Genomic DNA, 17623 nt, shown 5'->3' on the forward strand with positions numbered 1-17623 from the left:
GGTAGATAGAATTGGAACATCAAGTCTGTCACTCTGATATGCAAGGACCTCGCTGGGCGGTGGGCAACCCTCATGCGTGCCGCCCAGCCCTAGCTGCCACACCGCGTAGTTGGCACAGGGAAAGGGTGTGCTGCCATGCCGAGCGCCCACTTCAAGAGGGCTTACAGGCTCTGCACAGAGAGATGAGCTTGCTGCAGGCCGCCAGTGGACGGTGAGGTGGGGTTGTGGGCATGTTGGCCTCGTGGGTGGAACTGGTGCATGGGTGTGCTGTATCACCCACCTTTGACTGACACCAAACAAATTGCTAATGACCCCTGCTTCCCTCCGTATGGCAGGCATGGCCTGACAACACACTCCTCCAACCTACTTCCCATCGACCCACTCCCTGCGACGCGCCTGCTCTTGCGAGAAGCGCAGTCCCATTTCCAAAGCCACAACTCTTCCTCCGGGATACCGCCTGGGCCAGACACTTTGGCGCTGTGCACATTTTGGTGCTACGCCGCGCTGTGCCTGCGCAACGTCGCGGCTTTGGCAGCGCGATCTCCCGAGGCCGACGAGCTGGCGGCCGCATGCTGCACCCTGCTGCGCCGCCGCTGCGCCGACCGCGCTCAGGCGCCCGACGCCGCCGGCTTGAAGGAGGCGGCGGAGACCCTGGACGCGCTGGCCGCCTACCTGGGCGGCAGGTCGCGTGCCGGGTGGGGTAGGGTTCTGGCTGCCGAGCTGGCCCCCGCACTCGACGCCGTGGCGGGGCTCGCCTGCCGCCAGGCCAGGGAACGCGCCCTCGACCCCAGCCACGCCGCGGTCATCGTTGCAGCGCTGGCCCGCCTGCGGCACGATTCCGTGGCGGTGCCGCCCCTGCTCGCCGCGGCGGGGAGGGCGCTGGTGCGGGTCGGCGACGGGCCGCGCCCCAGCGTGCGCAGCGTGCTCCTCGTCCTGCGGGGCCACCTGGCGATGGGCTATGCGCCCTCGCGCATACTGCTCTATGCACTGCAGCCCATGGTCTCGGATGCACTGGTTGCGAGAGAGGGGGCGGGGCGGGGCGGGGACGGCGAGATGGAGACAGAGGAGGAGGGCGGAGGGGAGGAAACGGATGAGGAGGCGAGGAGCGCTGCGGCACTGGTGGAGCTGCTCGCCGAGCTGGACATCCTCGTGGGGCGGCAGGGCAGGGGCCTTGCTGCGCAGCTGAGGATGACGACAAGGGGCGCGGCGGGCGAGGTCGAGTGACGCGCGAGGGGGCGAGTATGCATGCTGACCAATGCCCATCGACGACTACATGTGGCAATTACACCGCGCCTCACAGGTGGATCACGGGCAGGGCACCCGGTCTGCATGGTTCCTGGGTGCCTCTTTGAGAGTACACAAACAATCTGGCATGCTGTTTCTTCCTGCCAGAGTGAGCGGGCGGCATGCGGGTGCCCTGGTAAAAGCGCGACGCAAGCAGAATCTTCAACTGACCAAGCACATATCACACTGATCGTTGCTCTTCGCGCCGTCCTACCCCTTGATGACGGCGATGGGCCTCAGCTTGACCGTCTTCTTGGAGATGCCTGCCTGATGGCACGTCTCGATCACGTCGTCCACATCCTTGTAGGAGTCCGGCGCCTCCTCCATCACCAGCTTGGGGCTGCCGGGAGGGTTTGAAGGGGGGGGGGGTGAGGGCTGTTGAAGAGGATGACAGGGGATGAGGGCAAGATGCCCTCCGTGACATGTTAATGGGATCTTGCCGTCACCCTGTCCTGATTATGCGGGGGGGAGGGGCCCTCAAGCACCAGGTGCCTGACCACCCTTAGAGCCTACAGTGCCACACAAGTCACCCCATTTCCCACCAAACCCACTCAACCCCCCCCCACACACCGCCCACCTCGCCACGCGGATGGCAATGCCCTTGGTCTTCAGCGAATCCAGAACCTGCTGGTAGTCCAGCTTGTTGCGCGCGGCGTTCCGGCTGCGCGCGCGACCCGCGCCGTGGCAGGTGCTGCCCCAGGTCTCGGCCATGCCCTTGTCTGTCCCCGTCAGCACGTAGCTGGCGGTGCCCATGGTGCCGCCGATGAGCACGGGCTGCCCCGTCAGCTGGTAGTCCACGGGGATGAGCGGGTGGTGGGGCGGGAAGGCGCGCGTCGCCCCCTTGCGATGCACCAGCAGGCTCTTCATCCGCCCGTCCACCATGTGCTCCTCCACCTACAGGGATGGGGTGTGGAGTTCATAGTTTCGGAGATTCAGGGGTGCATGGAGAGGGGGGTGGAGAGCAGCGAATTAGCGACTGGATGGCCAATCCAGGTAGATTACAGAAGCTGCAGCTACCAATTCTGGCAGCTGCAGCGAGAAAGAGAGAGGGAGGCAGAACCTTCGGGAGCCCCTGGCTCGATATGAATCCGTCGCCGTCCCGCTTTTCCGCTTTCCCCCCCTCCCCCCAATAACCACCCACCCAATCACCTTGGCGATGTTGTGGGAGACGTCATAGACGACGTGCATGTCCAGGTCGTCGGGCGTGGCGTCAAACATCTTGGCAAAGGCCTGGCGGCACAGGAAGGTCATGGAGGAGCGGTTGACCCAGGCGAAGTTGGCGGCGCAGGCCATGGCGGCCAGGTAGTCCTGGCCCTCCTGGGAGGCGATGCGCGCGCAGGCCAGCTGGCGGTCGTTGACCGGGATGCCGTCGCGCGCCATGGCGCGCTCCATGGCCACCAGCGCGTCGGTGGCCACCTGGTGGCCCAACCCGCGAGACCCGGAGTGGATCATGACGCAGACCTGGCCCACGGCGTCGATGCCCATCTTGCGCGCCGCCGCGCGGTCGAACACGGCGTCCACCACCTGGATCTCCGCGTAGTGGTTGCCCGCGCCCAGCGTGCCCATCTGGGGCAGGCCGCGCTTCTTGGCGCGGGGGGACACTCGGGTCGGGTCCGCGCCCAGCATGCGCCCTGCCTCCTCGCAGTGCTCCTTGTCCTCCGCCCAGGCGTAGCCCTCACGCAGGCTCCAGTCCATGCCCAGCTCCAGCGCCCCCGCCAGGTCGCGGGAGGTGGTGGGGATGATGCCCTGGGAACCCACGCCCACGGGGATGTGGTCGAACAGGGCCTGCGCCAGCTGCTCCTTCACGCCCAGCACGTCCTCCTCGCGCAGGTTGGTGCGCAGCAGGCGCACACCGCAGCTGGATTTAGGGTTTTTGGTGGGGGCTGATGTTGTGTGTGATACTGAGATGAGGCAGGGAGGGTGTTAATGATGCCATCGCTTCCATGAATCACGCACTCGCAGTCCAATTCCATCTCCAGCAGTCCCCAGAACCTTCCTTCCTCCACCGACAACACAACTCACTTGATGTCAAAGCCGACGCCGCCAGGGGAGACGACGGCCTCCGGGTCCGACATGTCAAACGCGGCCACGTTGCCGATGCTGAAGCCATAGCCGGAGTGCACGTCGGGCATGGCGATGGAGTGCTGCAGGGGGCGAGGGATGAGAGAGGGTGGTGAGGATGGGTGGAGGGAGTTGGGTTTCCAGCAAGGTCAAGGCAGTTGGGCGATCATACAAGCTGCTGCGGTCCCAACGCATCCCATTCGCGCCCGGCCTCCACATTCCATTGAAACAGGCATGGCAAAAATGCAGAACTGAAACCAAAGTCCCGCAGGACGGGGCATGCAATTGAGAACCACCCCTCCTCACCCTGACAATGCCGGGGAGGGCTGCCACGTTGGCAATCTGCTTGACGGCCGGCAGGAAGCCGCCGGCGGGGCCACGATCGCAGTAGGCCCGCAGCTCGTCGTCCAGGATGCTGCGCAGTGCGCCGTTCACATAAAAGATGCCGGGAACCCTCATGTTGGGCACGAACCCCGTCTCGATGCGGTGATGGTAGGGGCTGAGCTTGGTGATGAAGGCCGACTCCTGGTAGTGGGGAGGGGAGGGAGGGCAGTGGGTGTGCAGCCGCTCAGGGTCCAACCAGGGGATCGAGTGCGCCCCCCTGACTTGCATGGTGCACATTTCATAGCTTGACATCACACAGTGGTGCTATTCAGTGCAACCCAGGATCTGCACACCATTCGTCGGCCCCACCTCCTCATATGTCCGGCGGGTAGGGGAGGGCGCGCCCTCATTCACCATGACGACGAAGGCAAGAGGCTCTCAACCAGGGATATGAGTTGGGAGAATCCAAAGTCTACATGTGCCAGAGACCGACAAGCATCTGCAGTGCGCGAGACTCCCTGCGTAGTTTCTGAGGTCCCGGGGCAGGTTCCGCACTACGAGCTTTTACGCGTGTCAGCAGGGCCCCCTCCCAGCGGCGCCTCACGATGTAATGTATCGTGTAAATATATTTATCTTATCCTCTTATCGGGCCAGTATTGTTTTCGTGGTTGCGAAGGGTCACCGTGCATGCGCACGATCCTCTGTGCTGGCGCGCGCGCGCTCAAACGACCTGGAGGGCAGGGAGCCTTCAAAAACATGCCGGAAGCCCTGCGCTTCCCACTGTTGCCCAGGATAACTCGTCGTGACTACCTACACCAAGCTCAAATGTCAAATCGAACGATGCGTATCTACCTGACGTCGACTCTGCACCCCTAAGCCGGTGCTGTTGGCGTGTAGCTCCGCTCCGCTCCTCCTCCTCGAGCAGGCCCCCCGTGACATACGCTGGGGGAGTGCGGTTTCCAGCTGTCATAATCTACACGGCACCTACTTCAGCATGCGCGTGGACCCTCCACCCCCGGGACTGTTTCATCTGGCCCATACTGCGGACGGGTGGGTTGGGGGGTACGGGCTTTTCGGCAGTACAGCAAGGGTCCAATCCGAGAGCGTGGGACTGCGACTCGGGTTCTCACTTCCTTTTGAGACATGGAGACGGTGCTCGCAAGGGCCTGCCACCCATGCGAATGCAAACCTCTCCTCCAACGAATGTGATGCATCGGCCACCTCACAACAACACCTGTCCTGCACCTTGCCGTGCTTCAATATTCACTCCCTCCGCACACCCTCCCCCGCCCGCAAACCCCTTTCAGGCTGGAGATCAGTACCGACCCGCGCGGCTTCCCCGCCCCCCTGCGCAGCCTGCAGGCCGGGGCGGAGGCCATGCGCCGCGCCCGGGAGCTGTGGGGCATGTGGCGCCGGCCCGCGGCAGCGCGCGGGGAGGAGGACTGGGTGGACATCCCCCTGCCCCGCCTCATCCGGCGGACCACGCTGGAGCGCCGGCTGGTCCCCGCCCGCCCCGAGGCCCTGCCCGGCGAGGCCGCTGCCGCTGCCGCGCACGCCAAGGCGCTGGCCAAGGTCCGCAGCGCGGCGCAGCGTGCCGCCAAGCTGGCGGCCGCCGCGGGGCTGGACTTCGAGCCCCCGCCCGGCCTGGGGCAGGGCGAGATGCCGGGCGCCTTCCCCAAGCTCGACGTGTGTGCGGTGGAGGCGGCGGCCGCGGCGGCCGCCGCCGCCCAGGCTACGCGCGCCGCCGCAGCGGCCGTGGCGGGGGGCGCCTCGCCCTCGTCCCCGGCCCTCGGCCGGTACGCCTCCGAGGACTGCGCCCCTAGCCTGAGCGGGGTGCAGAGCAGCGGCCCAGGCTCGCCGCGCTTCAACGGCGGGCTGGCCTCGCAGGAGAACACGCCGCTGGCCTCAGCGGGGCTGAACCAGACACAGTTCTCCTCTGCGGACACGACCCTCACCGCCAACTACCCGGCGGTGAGCAGGGTTGCCTCTGGGGAAATGGGCGCACCGTTGGGCTCTGGTTTCATGGCGCATGGGAAGGCAGGGGTGGGACTCCATGCGACTGCATCAGGCTGCAGGCAGCAGCTTGGGGCCACGTCGGGCGCCTTAGGCAGGACTGGAGGCCGGGACGCAGGGTAGCGTCTTGACGACAGTTTGAGCGCATGGTGCCACATCGCGATGTCCCGGGCCTCGCCTGTTCCAACGCGATGACCGGCCCGTCTCAGAGCGATGGTCTTGGCTTCCTGCACAACCTTGTGTATCACCTCGACTCCTTCCCCGTCGCTCACCCCTCCTCCAATTACACGCTCAGTACCTGCAGGCATCCCCGCGCGAGCGCTCGGAGACCGGCGGCCGCGCCGCTCCCCAGTACGGCGACTCTCTCGCGGCGGCGCCTGCCGGGGATGCGGGGCCTGTGCCTGTGGGCGTGGACGCCTCCCTCTTTCCCCCCGGCTACAAATTCCGGGGCCCCAGCCGGCGCACCCCCCCCAAGAGCTGGCGCCTGAAGCTCAAGGACATCACCCCCGCCCTGACCGGTGCGGTGCTCTCTTGTCATGGGGTCTGGGAGTCTGCATGCCTTGGCCTGGAGTGCCAGCTTTTGCTTTTGAGTTGTGGGAGGTCTTTGAAGGGGTTCCCGGCCTGGGCGGGACCGGTCTAAAGGGGCTCGCCTGCTGGGTGGCTGCCCTGCATTCCAGCAAGCAGCCTTGAGCACAGGAGCGCAGCGTGGCAGTCCCCTCCTCCCTCCGCTGTCTCCTCCCCTGCCACATTCCCGAACCCCCCCCCCTTCTTAACCCACCGCAGGGCGCACCGTTCAACTGCACTGGCCGGACGACAACCTGTGGTGGCCGGCGGTGGTCCGCGCCGTGGACGTGCCGCGCCGCTCCGTGGTGCTTTTCTACGAGACGGGGGACGAGGAGAGCATCGACCTGGCCAAGCTGGTGGCCGCGGGGGAGGTGGCCTGGGTGGAGCCGCCCTCGGCGCCGGGCACCCAGGCCGGCGCACAGAAGCGGGCGAGGCAGGGGAGCGATGAGGAGGCGGAGCCGGGCGCCGTCAGGCCCAGCGCCGGCAGCTTCACGGGCGCCAGCTTCGCTGGCGCGGGGCCGGCGGCCGTGGCCGCGGCCCCGCCCTCCCCCGCCACCGCGCCGCCGCCCATGTCCCCCCTCAAGGCGCCCTCGGTGGGGGTGGGGACGTCCCTGCAGGGTGCCATGGTACCCGCGCCAGGCGTCTCCACGTTGGTGCCAGTCCCCCCCCCGCCCAAGGCCTACGGCGTGGACCTGACGGCGCCGGGCGCGCCGCGCTCGCGCGACGCCGCGCGCCCCGGCGCCCCCGTCCACGCCAGCCCCTTCCTGGGCCCCGCCGCCTCCCCCCTCTCCAGCGGCTTCTCAGGCCTGCTGGGCACTGGCCCCGCGGCGCCCCACGCCCCGCCCCCGGCCGGCGCTGCGCCCGGCGGCGGCGCCGAGGGCGGGCGCGACAGTCCCGGGTGGCTCATGCAGCCCGCCGGCTCCAGCGCGCGCTCCAGCGCGCTGATGCGCGAGGCGCTGGGCAGTGGGCCAGTCCAGCGAGCGCAGCCGGGGTCTGCGCGCCGCGCTGGAGCTGGGCGACTCGGCCGTGGGCCGGCGCGCGCTGGTGCGGCGCGCGGGCGCCGAGTGGCGGGAGGCGCAGGTGCTGGGCTCGCTGCCGCGCGAGGGCCTGCTGACGGTGGACCTGGGGGGGCTGGACGGCAGCCTGCACCTCTCCCTCTTCGACGACGACCAGGCCTGGCAGGTCCAGCTCATGGAGTAGTGGGTGCCTAGCGGGCCGGGCGACGGCGGGAAGGCTTGCATGTCACAACGAGCCCGCCTTCCCATGCCGGGCCTGAGACTTCATGCAATGCCTCCCCACCAGCCCCCAATGTGTTCTGGAACCTTGCTCCCCTTCCCTTGTCTGGTTCTTGGCGTATGCGTCAAAGGCAGCACAGAGAGGAGCAGCGTGATGAGGGGACGGGGAGGGTGAGATGCGCTTTCACGGGGGAGAATGTGCTTCACAGCGGCCAGAAGCGCCAGCATGCTCTGATGTCCCGACAGTGAAGAGGGGCGCAGCGCCTCCAGCCGCAGGCAGCATGACCGCAGCGACCATCATCAGGAAGACCGAGTGCAGCGCCCCTTTTTCTGTGGCTCCGGCCAACCCAGGCTCGAGGCAGCCAGCCCGACGCTCGCCACCCCCACTCGCCGCCATCTCCCACTCCCCTCCTCACTCCACGAGGGACACGATGTCGGTGACGAGGTCGTGCAGGAAGATGGCGGGGTTGGCGCCCACCGTCGACTTGAGCTTGGGCACCTGGGGTGGGCGCTTGACCAGCGCGCCCAGCGCCGACACCCGCTGCGGGCCCTGAGCCTGCAGCACGGCCTTCAGCGCGGCGACGTACTCAGCCACTGCAGCCGGCGAGGGCGAGTGCGGTGACGCCGCCGCGGGCGCAGGCGCGGCGGCGGCCGGCGTTGCTGCGGTCTTCACCTTCTTCGCCGAGACGGGGGCCGGCGTGGCGGCGGCGGCCACCTTGGCCTTCTTCGCCGACGCGGGGGCGGCCTCCTGCTCCGCGGGGCGGGCGCGCACCTGCTTGCCCGACGCGCGGGGCGCGGGGACGTCCTCCTCACTATCGTCCTCCTCATCGTCGTCGTCGTCGTCCTCCTCCTCCTCCTCCTCGTCATCCTCGTCCAGCAAGCTGCCAAGGTCGCTGTCGTCGCCGTCGCTGCCCTCGCCCAGCCGCTCCTCATCGCTGCTCTCCAAGGTGCCGGCCGGGCGCGGGCGGAGGGGCACGCCCGCGGGCGCATCCTGATCCTCGCTGTCGAAGTCCTCGCTGTCCTCGTCGGAGGAGGAGCCCCGACCGCCATGCTCGTCGTCGTCGTCATCGCTCATGAAGGACGCGATGGTCTTGTAGCCGGAGACAAAGACGGAGGAGCGCCCCGTGTGGCTCAGCGTGATGCCCTCCAGGCTCACAGTGTAGTCGACGCCAATGTGGGGATGGTGCACCGCATCCAGGGTGCCCACGGCTGCCTTGTACTCTGGGAAGCGGGGGACATGGGGAAAGAGGGCAGGACCATCTTGTGGTGCGCTTGGATTGATGGCTGGCATGCATGCGGTGGCTAGCACAGCTGGAAGGGGGAACAACCCCACGCCTGCTCGTGCTCGATAAGTCAGGCACATGGATGACAACCCACCCGCCTCTTGACCATCTCACCCTCAGTGCTGATGAAGATGGTGTGGGGTCCCTTGTCAGGCTCGGCGCCCAGTGCAATCTGGGTCACGTGCACGACCTCGTAGCCCTCCATGTCAGCATCCACGGCCGCGACGATCTGCACCTCCTTGCCTGGTACGGGCAACGGGGAGGCAGGTGGGCGGGAGCAGAGACCACATCGCCGCGAGGCCGGCTGCTGTGCCTCAGGGCAATCACCCCCCCAACAACACCCGTCGGCATGCGTGCTGACGGCCGCCTACCATACGTTATGCAGCCCCAAAAATACCTGCAGGAATCTCCACGCCGAAGAATCTGCACACGGGCTCCACCATGGCCCTTTGCGCTGGGTTGTCTGGTGGGTAAGATACCGACTGCAATGTGTGTAGTTCTCCCGTGCAGGACTGCTTGGAGACGAAACCTCTATATGCAAATTTAATGACATACGCCAAGATCGCTCGTTTATGGACTGGGATGCTGGTGCAGGACCGTCGGTGCCGATGCGAATCAAGGGGGCGCAATGTGCAGCGCGCGGGAACTACTACCATAGGGCGCGAGCTCGATGCCATAGACCCACACTCGCTGGTCCGACCTCACCTATTCCATCCCTTGTGGAAGATACAATCAGATTCACTATCCTCCTGCGAGTGTAAGCGTACGGATGTCTTAGTAAGGGGTCGGCCCGGCCCCTGGCGTGACGATGACGATCAAGTTCATCCTCCTAGTCAACAAACAGGGCCAGACGCGCCTCGCTAAGTACACTGAGAATATGTTGGGCACAGAGGATAGGTGTGCGTTGGAAGCCGAGATCGTGCGAAAGTGTCTCGTCCGCTCCGACAAGCAGGTGCGAGGTGCCGCAGGGTGGAAGGGCTGCAGGTTGACGGGGAGGCCCAGCTAAGAGGATTGCAGGCGTTCTCATCGCGTCAAGAAAGGGTACTCTCTTCCTGATGATTGTGACGTCACTGCATGAGTCGTGTAGTAACCCTGGCTTCCTTCTCTCCTGCAGTGCAACATTGTATATCATGACAACTACAAGGTTGTGTACCGAAGATATGCGTCACTCTTCTTCCTTGTTGGCGTCGACAACGAGGAGGTGGGGACCGCAGGGCCGGGCTGCCTGGAGATCGAGTCAGCATGCGTATCTGCTGGGGGAGTTGGCCTTCCTGGCATAGCCCTGGCTCCCTGGCTTGACCTGACCTTGGCCTCCGCTCACACATCTTAGTTATGGCAATGCTCCTTGCAGAATGAGCTGGGCATCCTTGAGTTCATCCACTGCGTGGTGGAGACCCTGGACAAGTGGTTTAGTAATGTGTGCGAACTGGACATCATGTATAGCTTGGAAACGGTGAGTTGCCTCTTGTGTCAATGGTAGGCGCGTCCATTAGTAATGTGGCTTGAGTGCGAAACCCCTCGCTGCATACAACGAGGTTGCATTGCAGACCCTCATCTTACCCTCCTTTCCTCCACACGCGACCAGGCGCACTATATCCTAGACGAGATGTGCATGAATGGGTGCATTGTGGAGACCAACAGATCGAATGTGCTGGCGCCCGTGCACCTCCTCGAGAAGGCAACGACGTGAGGTTGGCGATCTTGTTTAGTTTTATGTAATCGTGTGCCATTCCTTCTACTGATACCTTGTAATGTCATGATGGCACTCCGAGAGGATGCCCCAAGAGGTTGATGAGAGGCACCCCGGAGTTCCGCCCATGTGCCGGAGAGGCGTTCGTCACCTCACACACGCCCCTATCAGAGGGAGGGATGAGGCAGGTCTTCATGCGACATCAACATCCTGTCGCATATTCCGCACATGACTGCATCCCAAGACCTCGCATGGCACAGGCGAGTGACGTCGACGACATGGAACCCCTGCTGCTGACGGCCAAGCTCGACCCCGCCTCCCGGGCCCTGTTCACCGGCCTGCGAACTAAGTACTTCCCTGCCGAGAGAAACTACCTGGATGCCCACCTGACCTTGTTCCACAAGCTGGATCGGAGGCAGGAGGCGGCGGTGCGCCGGGACGTGGCCTTTGCCTGCTCCACCAGCTCCCCCATGGTGATCCCCGTGCTGGAGCCCGTCTTCCTGGGCAAGGGCGTGGCCCTGCGCACCCCCTCCAAGCCCCTGGACTCCCTGCGCGCCAGGCTGGCCGGGCAGTGGAAGCCGTGGCTCACTCCCCAGGACCGCCAGGGCCATCGCGCCCACATCACCATCCAGAACAAGGTGTCCCCCGAGGAGGCGCGGGGCCTGTTCGACGAGCTGCGGGGCACCTGGCAGCCCCACACCCTGACCGTCCAGGGGTTGGAGCTGCACATTTACAAGGGCGGGCCTTGGGAGCTCCTGGAAGCCTACGACTTTGGGGCATGACTAATCTTCCTGAGCGGCGGCACCCGGCCGGCGGGACGCGATCTCCGCCGCCCAGGTCCGGCCCAGGCCGGTCCGCCACTTGCCGGCGGTGGAGTCGAAGAACTCCTGGAGGACCATGCCCTGCCCTGCCTCGTACTCTTGCGCCTGCAGGATCATCTCCAACTGCGACGAGGAATGTGGGTGGGTGGGTGGGCGGCAGAAGGTGCTCGAAAGACTTTGGTGTCAAAGCCTGGAGCGCCACAGTGACAGGGGCCCCGCCCAGTCAGATCGAGCCAGTGTAGTGTCACGATCCGTGACAGGCCCCGCACCTTGTCAAAGTCCTTGACCAACGCGGCCTCGGTGGACTCCCCTGCCTCGTACTCCCTCCACAGCTCCTCCATCTCGTCAGCCGCCGGCCCTCCCCCGAGCATGGCCTTGAGTTTCTGGATACCAGCACTTTCTAAAGCGTGCTTCTCCTCATCAGAAACGCCGCAGGTTGGTGTGATGTCTCCCACCAGGCCTGCAGAGGGGGCATTGGCCATTCGGACCACGATCTGGTCCCCTGAGCAGCAGAGAGATGTCCCTGGCGACGCAGCGTACTTCTCCATAGCAACCCCACCAATACACCTGTCATTGAACGCAGAGCAGAACTCACTCTCAGCGATGTCGTGCACCAGTGCGAGTCTCATGCACCTGTGCATCAGGGGATTGGTGGCTGCTTGTGTGAGGTTTTACTGGGATGCCATGCTGAGGGCACCGCTCTGCCAACATGATGCATCCCATCTTCTTCAAGACCATACCTGTTGTAGTCATACCCTGTTCCAGAGAGGAGGAGGGACATTACCCCCATCCTGTACATGTGATCCGCGATGCTTTCTGGGCCCTTGACGCCCCGCTTGACCCATCCTGTTCGCTTGGTGAGCTGGGCAATGCCGCAGGGGGGAAGATGCGGCGGTGTGCTTGTGGACATGTGTGTGCAGAGGTATGGACAGAAACTCTCGCCGTCGAAGCTCAAGCAACCGCCCTGTGCTGGTACCTTTAATTGCTGCACCACGGTGAGAAAATCTATGGCATTGCGGGGGCTAGGACCCGGCGTCGAGGCTTCGCCGTCAAACATTGCTCGATCACTTCCACGTTGGAAGGCAGACCTATGCAGCGTTGAGTTCTTCCTGAACTGAGTATTCGTGACTTTCTTCTGTCTATGGATGAAGAGAGTGATGCGACCTTGAAGAGCCGGGTTGAGCCAATGCACATGCATGTTTAGAGCTACAGGAGGCATGCTGCTGCGCGCCGCGGGCTCATCGAGTACGAGAGCAACATGAGGAACACCAATGGCAGTGCCTGATATCGAGAATAGCGCGCTGCAGTATACACCATCGTATGCAGCATCGTATTCCACAGAGTAGAAGCAGCATTGGACCCCCGCCTGCCATCTGCACATTTCAACAACGTCGGCCGCGCTCCATACAAGAGCGCAGGAGCACGATGGCCGAGGGTGTCCCCCGCAAACAATCAAGCCTCATGGACCTCGTGTAAGTCGTTTTGCAATGAGTTGCTCACGCCGCGATGCACGCCATTGCGGTGCTGTGCCCAGCCAGGCGTGCAGCACACCCAAACCAGATGTGATTGCCATGGTTGGACACCATGTTCAGGTCCATGCAGCACTGTACCCACACCACGGATGTCCCCTCCCTCTACTACGGCTGAAGTGACTTCGAGGCTCTGGAGAAGCAGATTAGGGGGTATGATGAGCAGCGGGAGCGCGTGATCAAGCGCAGCCGCGACATCCAAAAGGCGGCCAAACAGGCGATCTTCAGCCTGCATCGTGGCGAGAATGATCAGGCGGCGGCGCGGTTGCAGCAGGCAGAGAAGGCGGCCGAGGAGCTGCTCCCCGTGATAAAGGAGAGCCCGGGACTGCGCTACGGGTCGTTTTCCAACGCGATGGAGGAGGTGCGCGACATACTTTTGAGACACTTCGTCGCTCTGTTGGCGCGCACTTTTGACAGCCAGCAGGGATTGTGGGTACCATGCCCTGTATTGCCCTGTGCTGGTAAATGCCTGATTCTGTTCATTTCCCTCTGTCTGGGCAGAGGATGGAAATACCAAAGGGCCTTGTGACCCAAAAATGACTTCAGCAGCCCAACCTCCTGCCCCGGAGCGAGCAGCCCAGCAGCCCCTGCATCTCAAGCTCCCCCTCCCTCTCACCCCAGTACGCAGAGGCAGTGGTGTTCAAGGGTTACCTGGAGGAAGGTCGGCTTCCCCCCAGCTCCTCCGTGCAGTACGTGGAAACAGAGGAGTACCTGGGTGGCGTGCTCGACTTCACAGGTTGAGAGCGGGGTGTGGGGTGTGTGCTAGTGCCGGGCGTTCAGCAGCAGCACTGCCAGCTTCGTGCTGTCAGCTTGGACCCTCGGGACACACCCTCCGCCCGGTGCGAGCCTCGCAGGGTCCTGCCCCGCCTGCATCTGCCCTGGCAGCGCACCGACTCCCTCACACCCACTCCACCACCCAGGCGAGCTAAACCGCTACGCCATCCTGAGGGCGACGAAGCGAGATGTGGTGGCAGTGCAGCAGGCCAAGGACCTGGTGGAGTCCATCTTCTTCGCCTTCATCCAGTTCGACCTGCGCAATGGGTCTCTGCGGAAGAAATACGATGCCCTCAAGGTGAGGGGGGGGGAAGCGTGAATGCCTGGGTGTATAGTACACCTGGACAACCTCCTTCCAGCCATGCTGTGTCTGCTGGCAGGGTGCCTCTTGCAGCCTCCAGGACACAAGCCTGACATGTGTGCCAGCTCACCTCCACCCCACTTTGACCCACCTCTTCCGCCCCCCACCTGCCAGTATTGCCTGCGCAAGCTGGAGAACACCCTGTACGAGCTGTCCCTGACGGCGGCAGGACTGACCAGCAAGCCCGAGGACATCCCCGAGCCCCAGGCCGATGGTGCGATGCAGGACGAGTGACTGCCAAGGAGCAGATGGCGAAGGATGGGGCGGGAGATAGCCTGGCACTTGCGTCCCGTCTACCAGGTATGGCTGGGGGGTGGGCAGCCCTTCTGTGCGCCCCTCCAACCTGTTTGGTGAGTATTGCTCCCCTCCAACCTGTTTGGTGAGCATTGCTCCCCTCCACAACCTGTCACCGCATATCGGCACTGAGAAGCAGGGAACCCATTCTTTGAAAAGGAGTGAGAAGCAAGGAGACATAGCATCAAGGAAGTTGGGCAGGGGCGCGCATGACAACCTCAGCGCCTCGAGAGAAGAGGTGGAGGAGGGGAGGGTATGCAGCGTCAGGGATGGCGACGGGTTCTGATCCTTGGCCAGGGGAGGCACTCAAGGCTCGTGCAGCCAGCGCCAGGGTCTGGCGCTGCGCTCGTGGAGAGCACTGGGTGCCTGCGGTGCGAGGAACCCCGCCCTGGATCTCCCACCGCTGAAGGCACGCCACCAGCCTGCCTGCTCTCCATCCGCCCGCTGGATGCCCCAGGGGCGCGTTGCACCATCCTCATTGCCCGGCCTTTGCCGCGGCGAGGCGATGGCCGAATCGCTTGTAATACGCCTCGGGGTTGAAGGGCTCAAAGCCCTCCTCCAGCTCCAGCACGGGGCCCTTCACCCGAAGGGCGCGGGGTGGCATGTCCAAGGGGACCAGCTCCACCTTGCCCTCCAGGCCATGCTCAGGCCCGGCAAAGATGCGCAGCTTGCGCGCCATGGCCTGTTTGGAAGGTTGAGGGGTGTAGAACGTAAGACGCCGTGTGTTACATGCATGCGTGGGCAAAAAGGTATTCACAGGCTCCCGCGACAGCCTGAGAATGCCAGGCACCCGCTACTTGGCCCCCCGTCAAATACACCCACCCTGCGCATGTTGTTCTTGGGCAGCATGCCCATGACCGCCTTCTGCAGCACAGCCTCCGGCTCCCTCGCCAGCTGGTCCCGCGCCGTGCGCTCCTTGAGCCCGCCGGGGTAGCCAGTGTGCCACCGATACAGCTTCTGGTCCCACTTGCGCCCCGTGAAGTCCACCTGCGCAGCGTTGACCACCACCACCGCGTCACCGCCGTCCACATGGGGCAGGTAGGTGGGCTTGTCCTTGCCCGTCAGCACCTTGGCGATCTGGCTGGCCAGGCGCCCCACTACCTGGCCCTTGGCGTCCACCACGCGGAATCGGAGGCCCTCCGTCACGAGGCCCTGCGAGGGGTGGGTGAGGGGTAGGACGGCGAGGCTGAGGGAGGCCCTGATCTTATTCCGCAACGCTGGTCACCCCCTCCTCACAAGGTGCAACAATCAGAGGTGCTGCAAGCAACTTCGCCCCACGCAATCCCAGGACCAGGCGCTTACCCGCAGGACTGGGCGCCCTGCCATGACGGACGTGGCGTGGCCAAGCCTGAGCTCACGCCAAGGGAAGTCTCCACACCCCGAGTGGATGCCACTCCCTGAATTATCTCTCACAGTCTAAGTTTGGATGCATTGACAGCCTGGACGTCCGCGGCCAGCAGTGTGTCCTACTGCGCGAGCATCCCTGAGCTCGGCCTCTCCCCGCAGGCGCCGCAGGCGCGACAGGGATGTGGCGCAGCATTAGGAGACCGTCCTAAGACGTGAGGTGGGACAGGCCATGGCAACACTGTACTTCTTCGAATTTCATCTCATCGACACAAGGTATACGAAGTGGAGGGTCACCTGCTGCAGGACACCAGTCTCACCTCCGGAAGCATGGCGACTCGCGCGCAGTTCGAGAACAGCAATGATGTTGGCGTGTTCGCCCGCCTCACAAACGCCTACTGCCTGGTGGCGCTGGGCGCAGCAGAGAACTTCTACAGGTGCATGCATGCGGAGGCAGACGTGCTCCAGGGGCGGGACTTGGTCTCACTGACCTGCAGGTTTCCAGCTCCCATTCCCCTTCCCCTTGGCTCCCCCTCACGCAGTGTGTTCGAGGCGGAGCTGGCGGACCACATACCAGTGATCAAGACCTCCCTGGCAGGTACCCGCCTGGTGGGACGCATGTCCGTGGGCAACAAGAACGGCCTCCTGCTGCCAAACACCACAACAGACCAGGTAGGGGGGGGGGGTGCTTCGAGCCTTGCTGGACGTGCCGGGTGGGGCTGGGGCTCTGACGGCTGCAGCCTTTGCGGGGAGTTTGGGCTCTTGGTGATCTGCTCCATTGCCTGACGACCAGGCTGTCCCTGGCATCTGTGCCCTTGCTGCGACCACTGCCCTCCCCGGCCTCCCAGCACCCGCCCCCCGCTCCCCGCTCCCACCATCCCCATGCAGACACCCCGCCGCAGAGCTGATGCACATTCGGAACTCGCTGCCCGACGAGGTGGTGGTGCAGCGCATCGACGAGCGGCTGTCTGCGCTGGGCAACGTCATCGCCTGCAACGACTATGTCGGCCTCATCCACCCAGACATCGACCGCGAGACCGAGGAGATCGTGGCCGACGTGCTGGGCCTGGAGGTGTTCCGCCAGACGGTGGCGGGGAACACGCTCGTGGGCTCCTACGCGGCCTTCACGAATCAGGGGGGCGTGGTGGCTCCCGGGACGACCGTGGAGGACCTGGACGAGCTGTCCTCCCTCCTCCAGGTCCCGCTGGTGGCGGGGACCGTCAACCGCGGCAGCGATGTCGTCGGCGCGGGTGAGCTGGCTCTGTGTCGGTTTGGAGGGGGTCCCAAGTACAGACACCCAGACAATCAGGGTGGCGGGAGCAGGCCCGGAAAAGGGGAGGGAGAGGCGCAGGGTGGGGCCTCGTGCATTCTGTGATCAGGCCCGGCGCTGGACGCATGGGCATCATCGGTGGACACACAGCGAGGCACTCTCAAGCATGGCATCAGGTGCGGCGGCGTGCTGCACCCTTGGACGCGCTTCCTCACTTTCCTTGCCCCCCTCCCCTTCCAAGGCCTGGTGTGCAACGACTGGAGCGCCTTCTGCGGCCTGGACACAACAACAACAGAGCTCTCCGTGATCGAGTCTGTGCTGAAGCTGCGGACGAGCAACCCCTCCCAGATTGTGAACGAGATGAGGGCCTCACTCATCGACAGCATGGTCTGAGGGGGCGTGCTCCCCTGGCTGGCCAGCGCCGCTCTGACAGGGCCTCGAGGCCTTCCCCCTGTGTCCTGCACAGGGTGCTCTGGGCATGCCTGCCCACACAGGCTGCATGGTGGCAGAAACATCACCTCCTGGTCGCTGCATCCTGTGCGGCAGTGGATGTGCAGACTCTGACCCTCTCTGGCGCTCCCCGGGCTCCGATCCGCATGCTGAACGCCTCGACATAAAACCCTGCACATGCCATGGCCCCCTCCGTGGCCAGTGTGGTGGCCCCCGTCGATCGGCGGGACGCACAGATGTCTGCGAGGCTTGATACAGACCGCCGCGGCTGATAACAGGGTGGCAAAGAGAAACGAGACCAGCAAGGAGAAGGACGGGTGGGGGGA

The 17623-nt window shown here is 64.5% G+C and overlaps 11 protein-coding genes across 11 annotated transcripts; 7 read left to right on the forward strand and 4 right to left on the reverse strand.

Moving 5' to 3' along the window:
* Window positions 1-182: 182 nt before the first annotated feature.
* Window positions 183-1224, forward strand: F751_2035 (hypothetical protein; the record flags this gene model as incomplete). Its single annotated transcript, XM_011401603.1, has 3 exons — window positions 183-211; window positions 336-1014; window positions 1126-1224. 3 exons carry the CDS (start codon window positions 183-185, stop codon window positions 1222-1224), a joined length of 807 nt encoding a protein of 268 aa, XP_011399905.1.
* Window positions 1225-1494: 270 nt separating this feature from the next.
* F751_2036 (TRNA-splicing ligase RtcB-like protein) lies at window positions 1495-4086 on the reverse strand (the record flags this gene model as incomplete). The annotated part of the gene is made up of 6 exons (XM_011401604.1): window positions 1495-1624; window positions 1862-2178; window positions 2434-3142; window positions 3307-3428; window positions 3652-3870; window positions 4039-4086. 6 exons carry the CDS (start codon window positions 4084-4086, stop codon window positions 1495-1497), a joined length of 1545 nt encoding a protein of 514 aa, XP_011399906.1.
* A 577-nt stretch (window positions 4087-4663) lies between these two features.
* F751_2037 (hypothetical protein) lies at window positions 4664-7446 on the forward strand (the record flags this gene model as incomplete). The annotated part of the gene is made up of 6 exons (XM_011401605.1): window positions 4664-4719; window positions 4977-5355; window positions 5479-5640; window positions 5978-6200; window positions 6466-6713; window positions 7327-7446. 6 exons carry the CDS (start codon window positions 4664-4666, stop codon window positions 7444-7446), a joined length of 1188 nt encoding a protein of 395 aa, XP_011399907.1.
* Window positions 7447-7893: 447 nt separating this feature from the next.
* F751_2038 (Histone deacetylase HDT1) lies at window positions 7894-9207 on the reverse strand (the record flags this gene model as incomplete). Its single annotated transcript, XM_011401606.1, has 4 exons — window positions 7894-8075; window positions 8526-8702; window positions 8879-9007; window positions 9162-9207. 4 exons carry the CDS (start codon window positions 9205-9207, stop codon window positions 7894-7896), a joined length of 534 nt encoding a protein of 177 aa, XP_011399908.1.
* Window positions 9208-9572: 365 nt separating this feature from the next.
* F751_2039 (AP-4 complex subunit sigma) lies at window positions 9573-10454 on the forward strand (the record flags this gene model as incomplete). The annotated part of the gene is made up of 4 exons (XM_011401607.1): window positions 9573-9716; window positions 9879-9965; window positions 10116-10217; window positions 10350-10454. 4 exons carry the CDS (start codon window positions 9573-9575, stop codon window positions 10452-10454), a joined length of 438 nt encoding a protein of 145 aa, XP_011399909.1.
* Window positions 10455-10705: 251 nt separating this feature from the next.
* Window positions 10706-11236, forward strand: F751_2040 (hypothetical protein; the record flags this gene model as incomplete). Its single annotated transcript, XM_011401608.1, has 1 exon — window positions 10706-11236. One exon carries the CDS (start codon window positions 10706-10708, stop codon window positions 11234-11236), a length of 531 nt encoding a protein of 176 aa, XP_011399910.1.
* Window positions 11237-12332, reverse strand: F751_2041 (HD domain-containing protein 2; the record flags this gene model as incomplete). The annotated part of the gene is made up of 5 exons (XM_011401609.1): window positions 11237-11398; window positions 11545-11735; window positions 11871-11908; window positions 12016-12137; window positions 12252-12332. The coding sequence occupies 5 exons, from the start codon at window positions 12330-12332 to the stop codon at window positions 11237-11239; spliced, it is 594 nt and encodes a 197-aa protein (XP_011399911.1).
* On the forward strand, window positions 11645-12103 carry F751_2042 (hypothetical protein; the record flags this gene model as incomplete). The annotated part of the gene is made up of 1 exon (XM_011401610.1): window positions 11645-12103. One exon carries the CDS (start codon window positions 11645-11647, stop codon window positions 12101-12103), a length of 459 nt encoding a protein of 152 aa, XP_011399912.1.
* Window positions 12333-12736: 404 nt separating the features above from the next.
* Window positions 12737-14173, forward strand: F751_2043 (Translin-associated protein X-like protein; the record flags this gene model as incomplete). The annotated part of the gene is made up of 5 exons (XM_011401611.1): window positions 12737-12747; window positions 12925-13165; window positions 13426-13540; window positions 13725-13876; window positions 14054-14173. 5 exons carry the CDS (start codon window positions 12737-12739, stop codon window positions 14171-14173), a joined length of 639 nt encoding a protein of 212 aa, XP_011399913.1.
* A 535-nt stretch (window positions 14174-14708) lies between these two features.
* On the reverse strand, window positions 14709-15559 carry F751_2044 (50S ribosomal protein L13; the record flags this gene model as incomplete). Its single annotated transcript, XM_011401612.1, has 3 exons — window positions 14709-14915; window positions 15056-15385; window positions 15536-15559. The coding sequence occupies 3 exons, from the start codon at window positions 15557-15559 to the stop codon at window positions 14709-14711; spliced, it is 561 nt and encodes a 186-aa protein (XP_011399914.1).
* Window positions 15560-15907: 348 nt separating this feature from the next.
* F751_2045 (Eukaryotic translation initiation factor 6-2) lies at window positions 15908-17240 on the forward strand (the record flags this gene model as incomplete). Its single annotated transcript, XM_011401613.1, has 4 exons — window positions 15908-16014; window positions 16120-16249; window positions 16482-16827; window positions 17089-17240. 4 exons carry the CDS (start codon window positions 15908-15910, stop codon window positions 17238-17240), a joined length of 735 nt encoding a protein of 244 aa, XP_011399915.1.
* Between the last annotated feature and the right edge of the window lie 383 nt (window positions 17241-17623).

This window comes from Auxenochlorella protothecoides (assembly GCF_000733215.1).
Source record: "Auxenochlorella protothecoides strain 0710 unplaced genomic scaffold scaffold19, whole genome shotgun sequence".
NCBI classification, from domain to species: Eukaryota; Viridiplantae; Chlorophyta; class Trebouxiophyceae; order Chlorellales; family Chlorellaceae; genus Auxenochlorella; species Auxenochlorella protothecoides.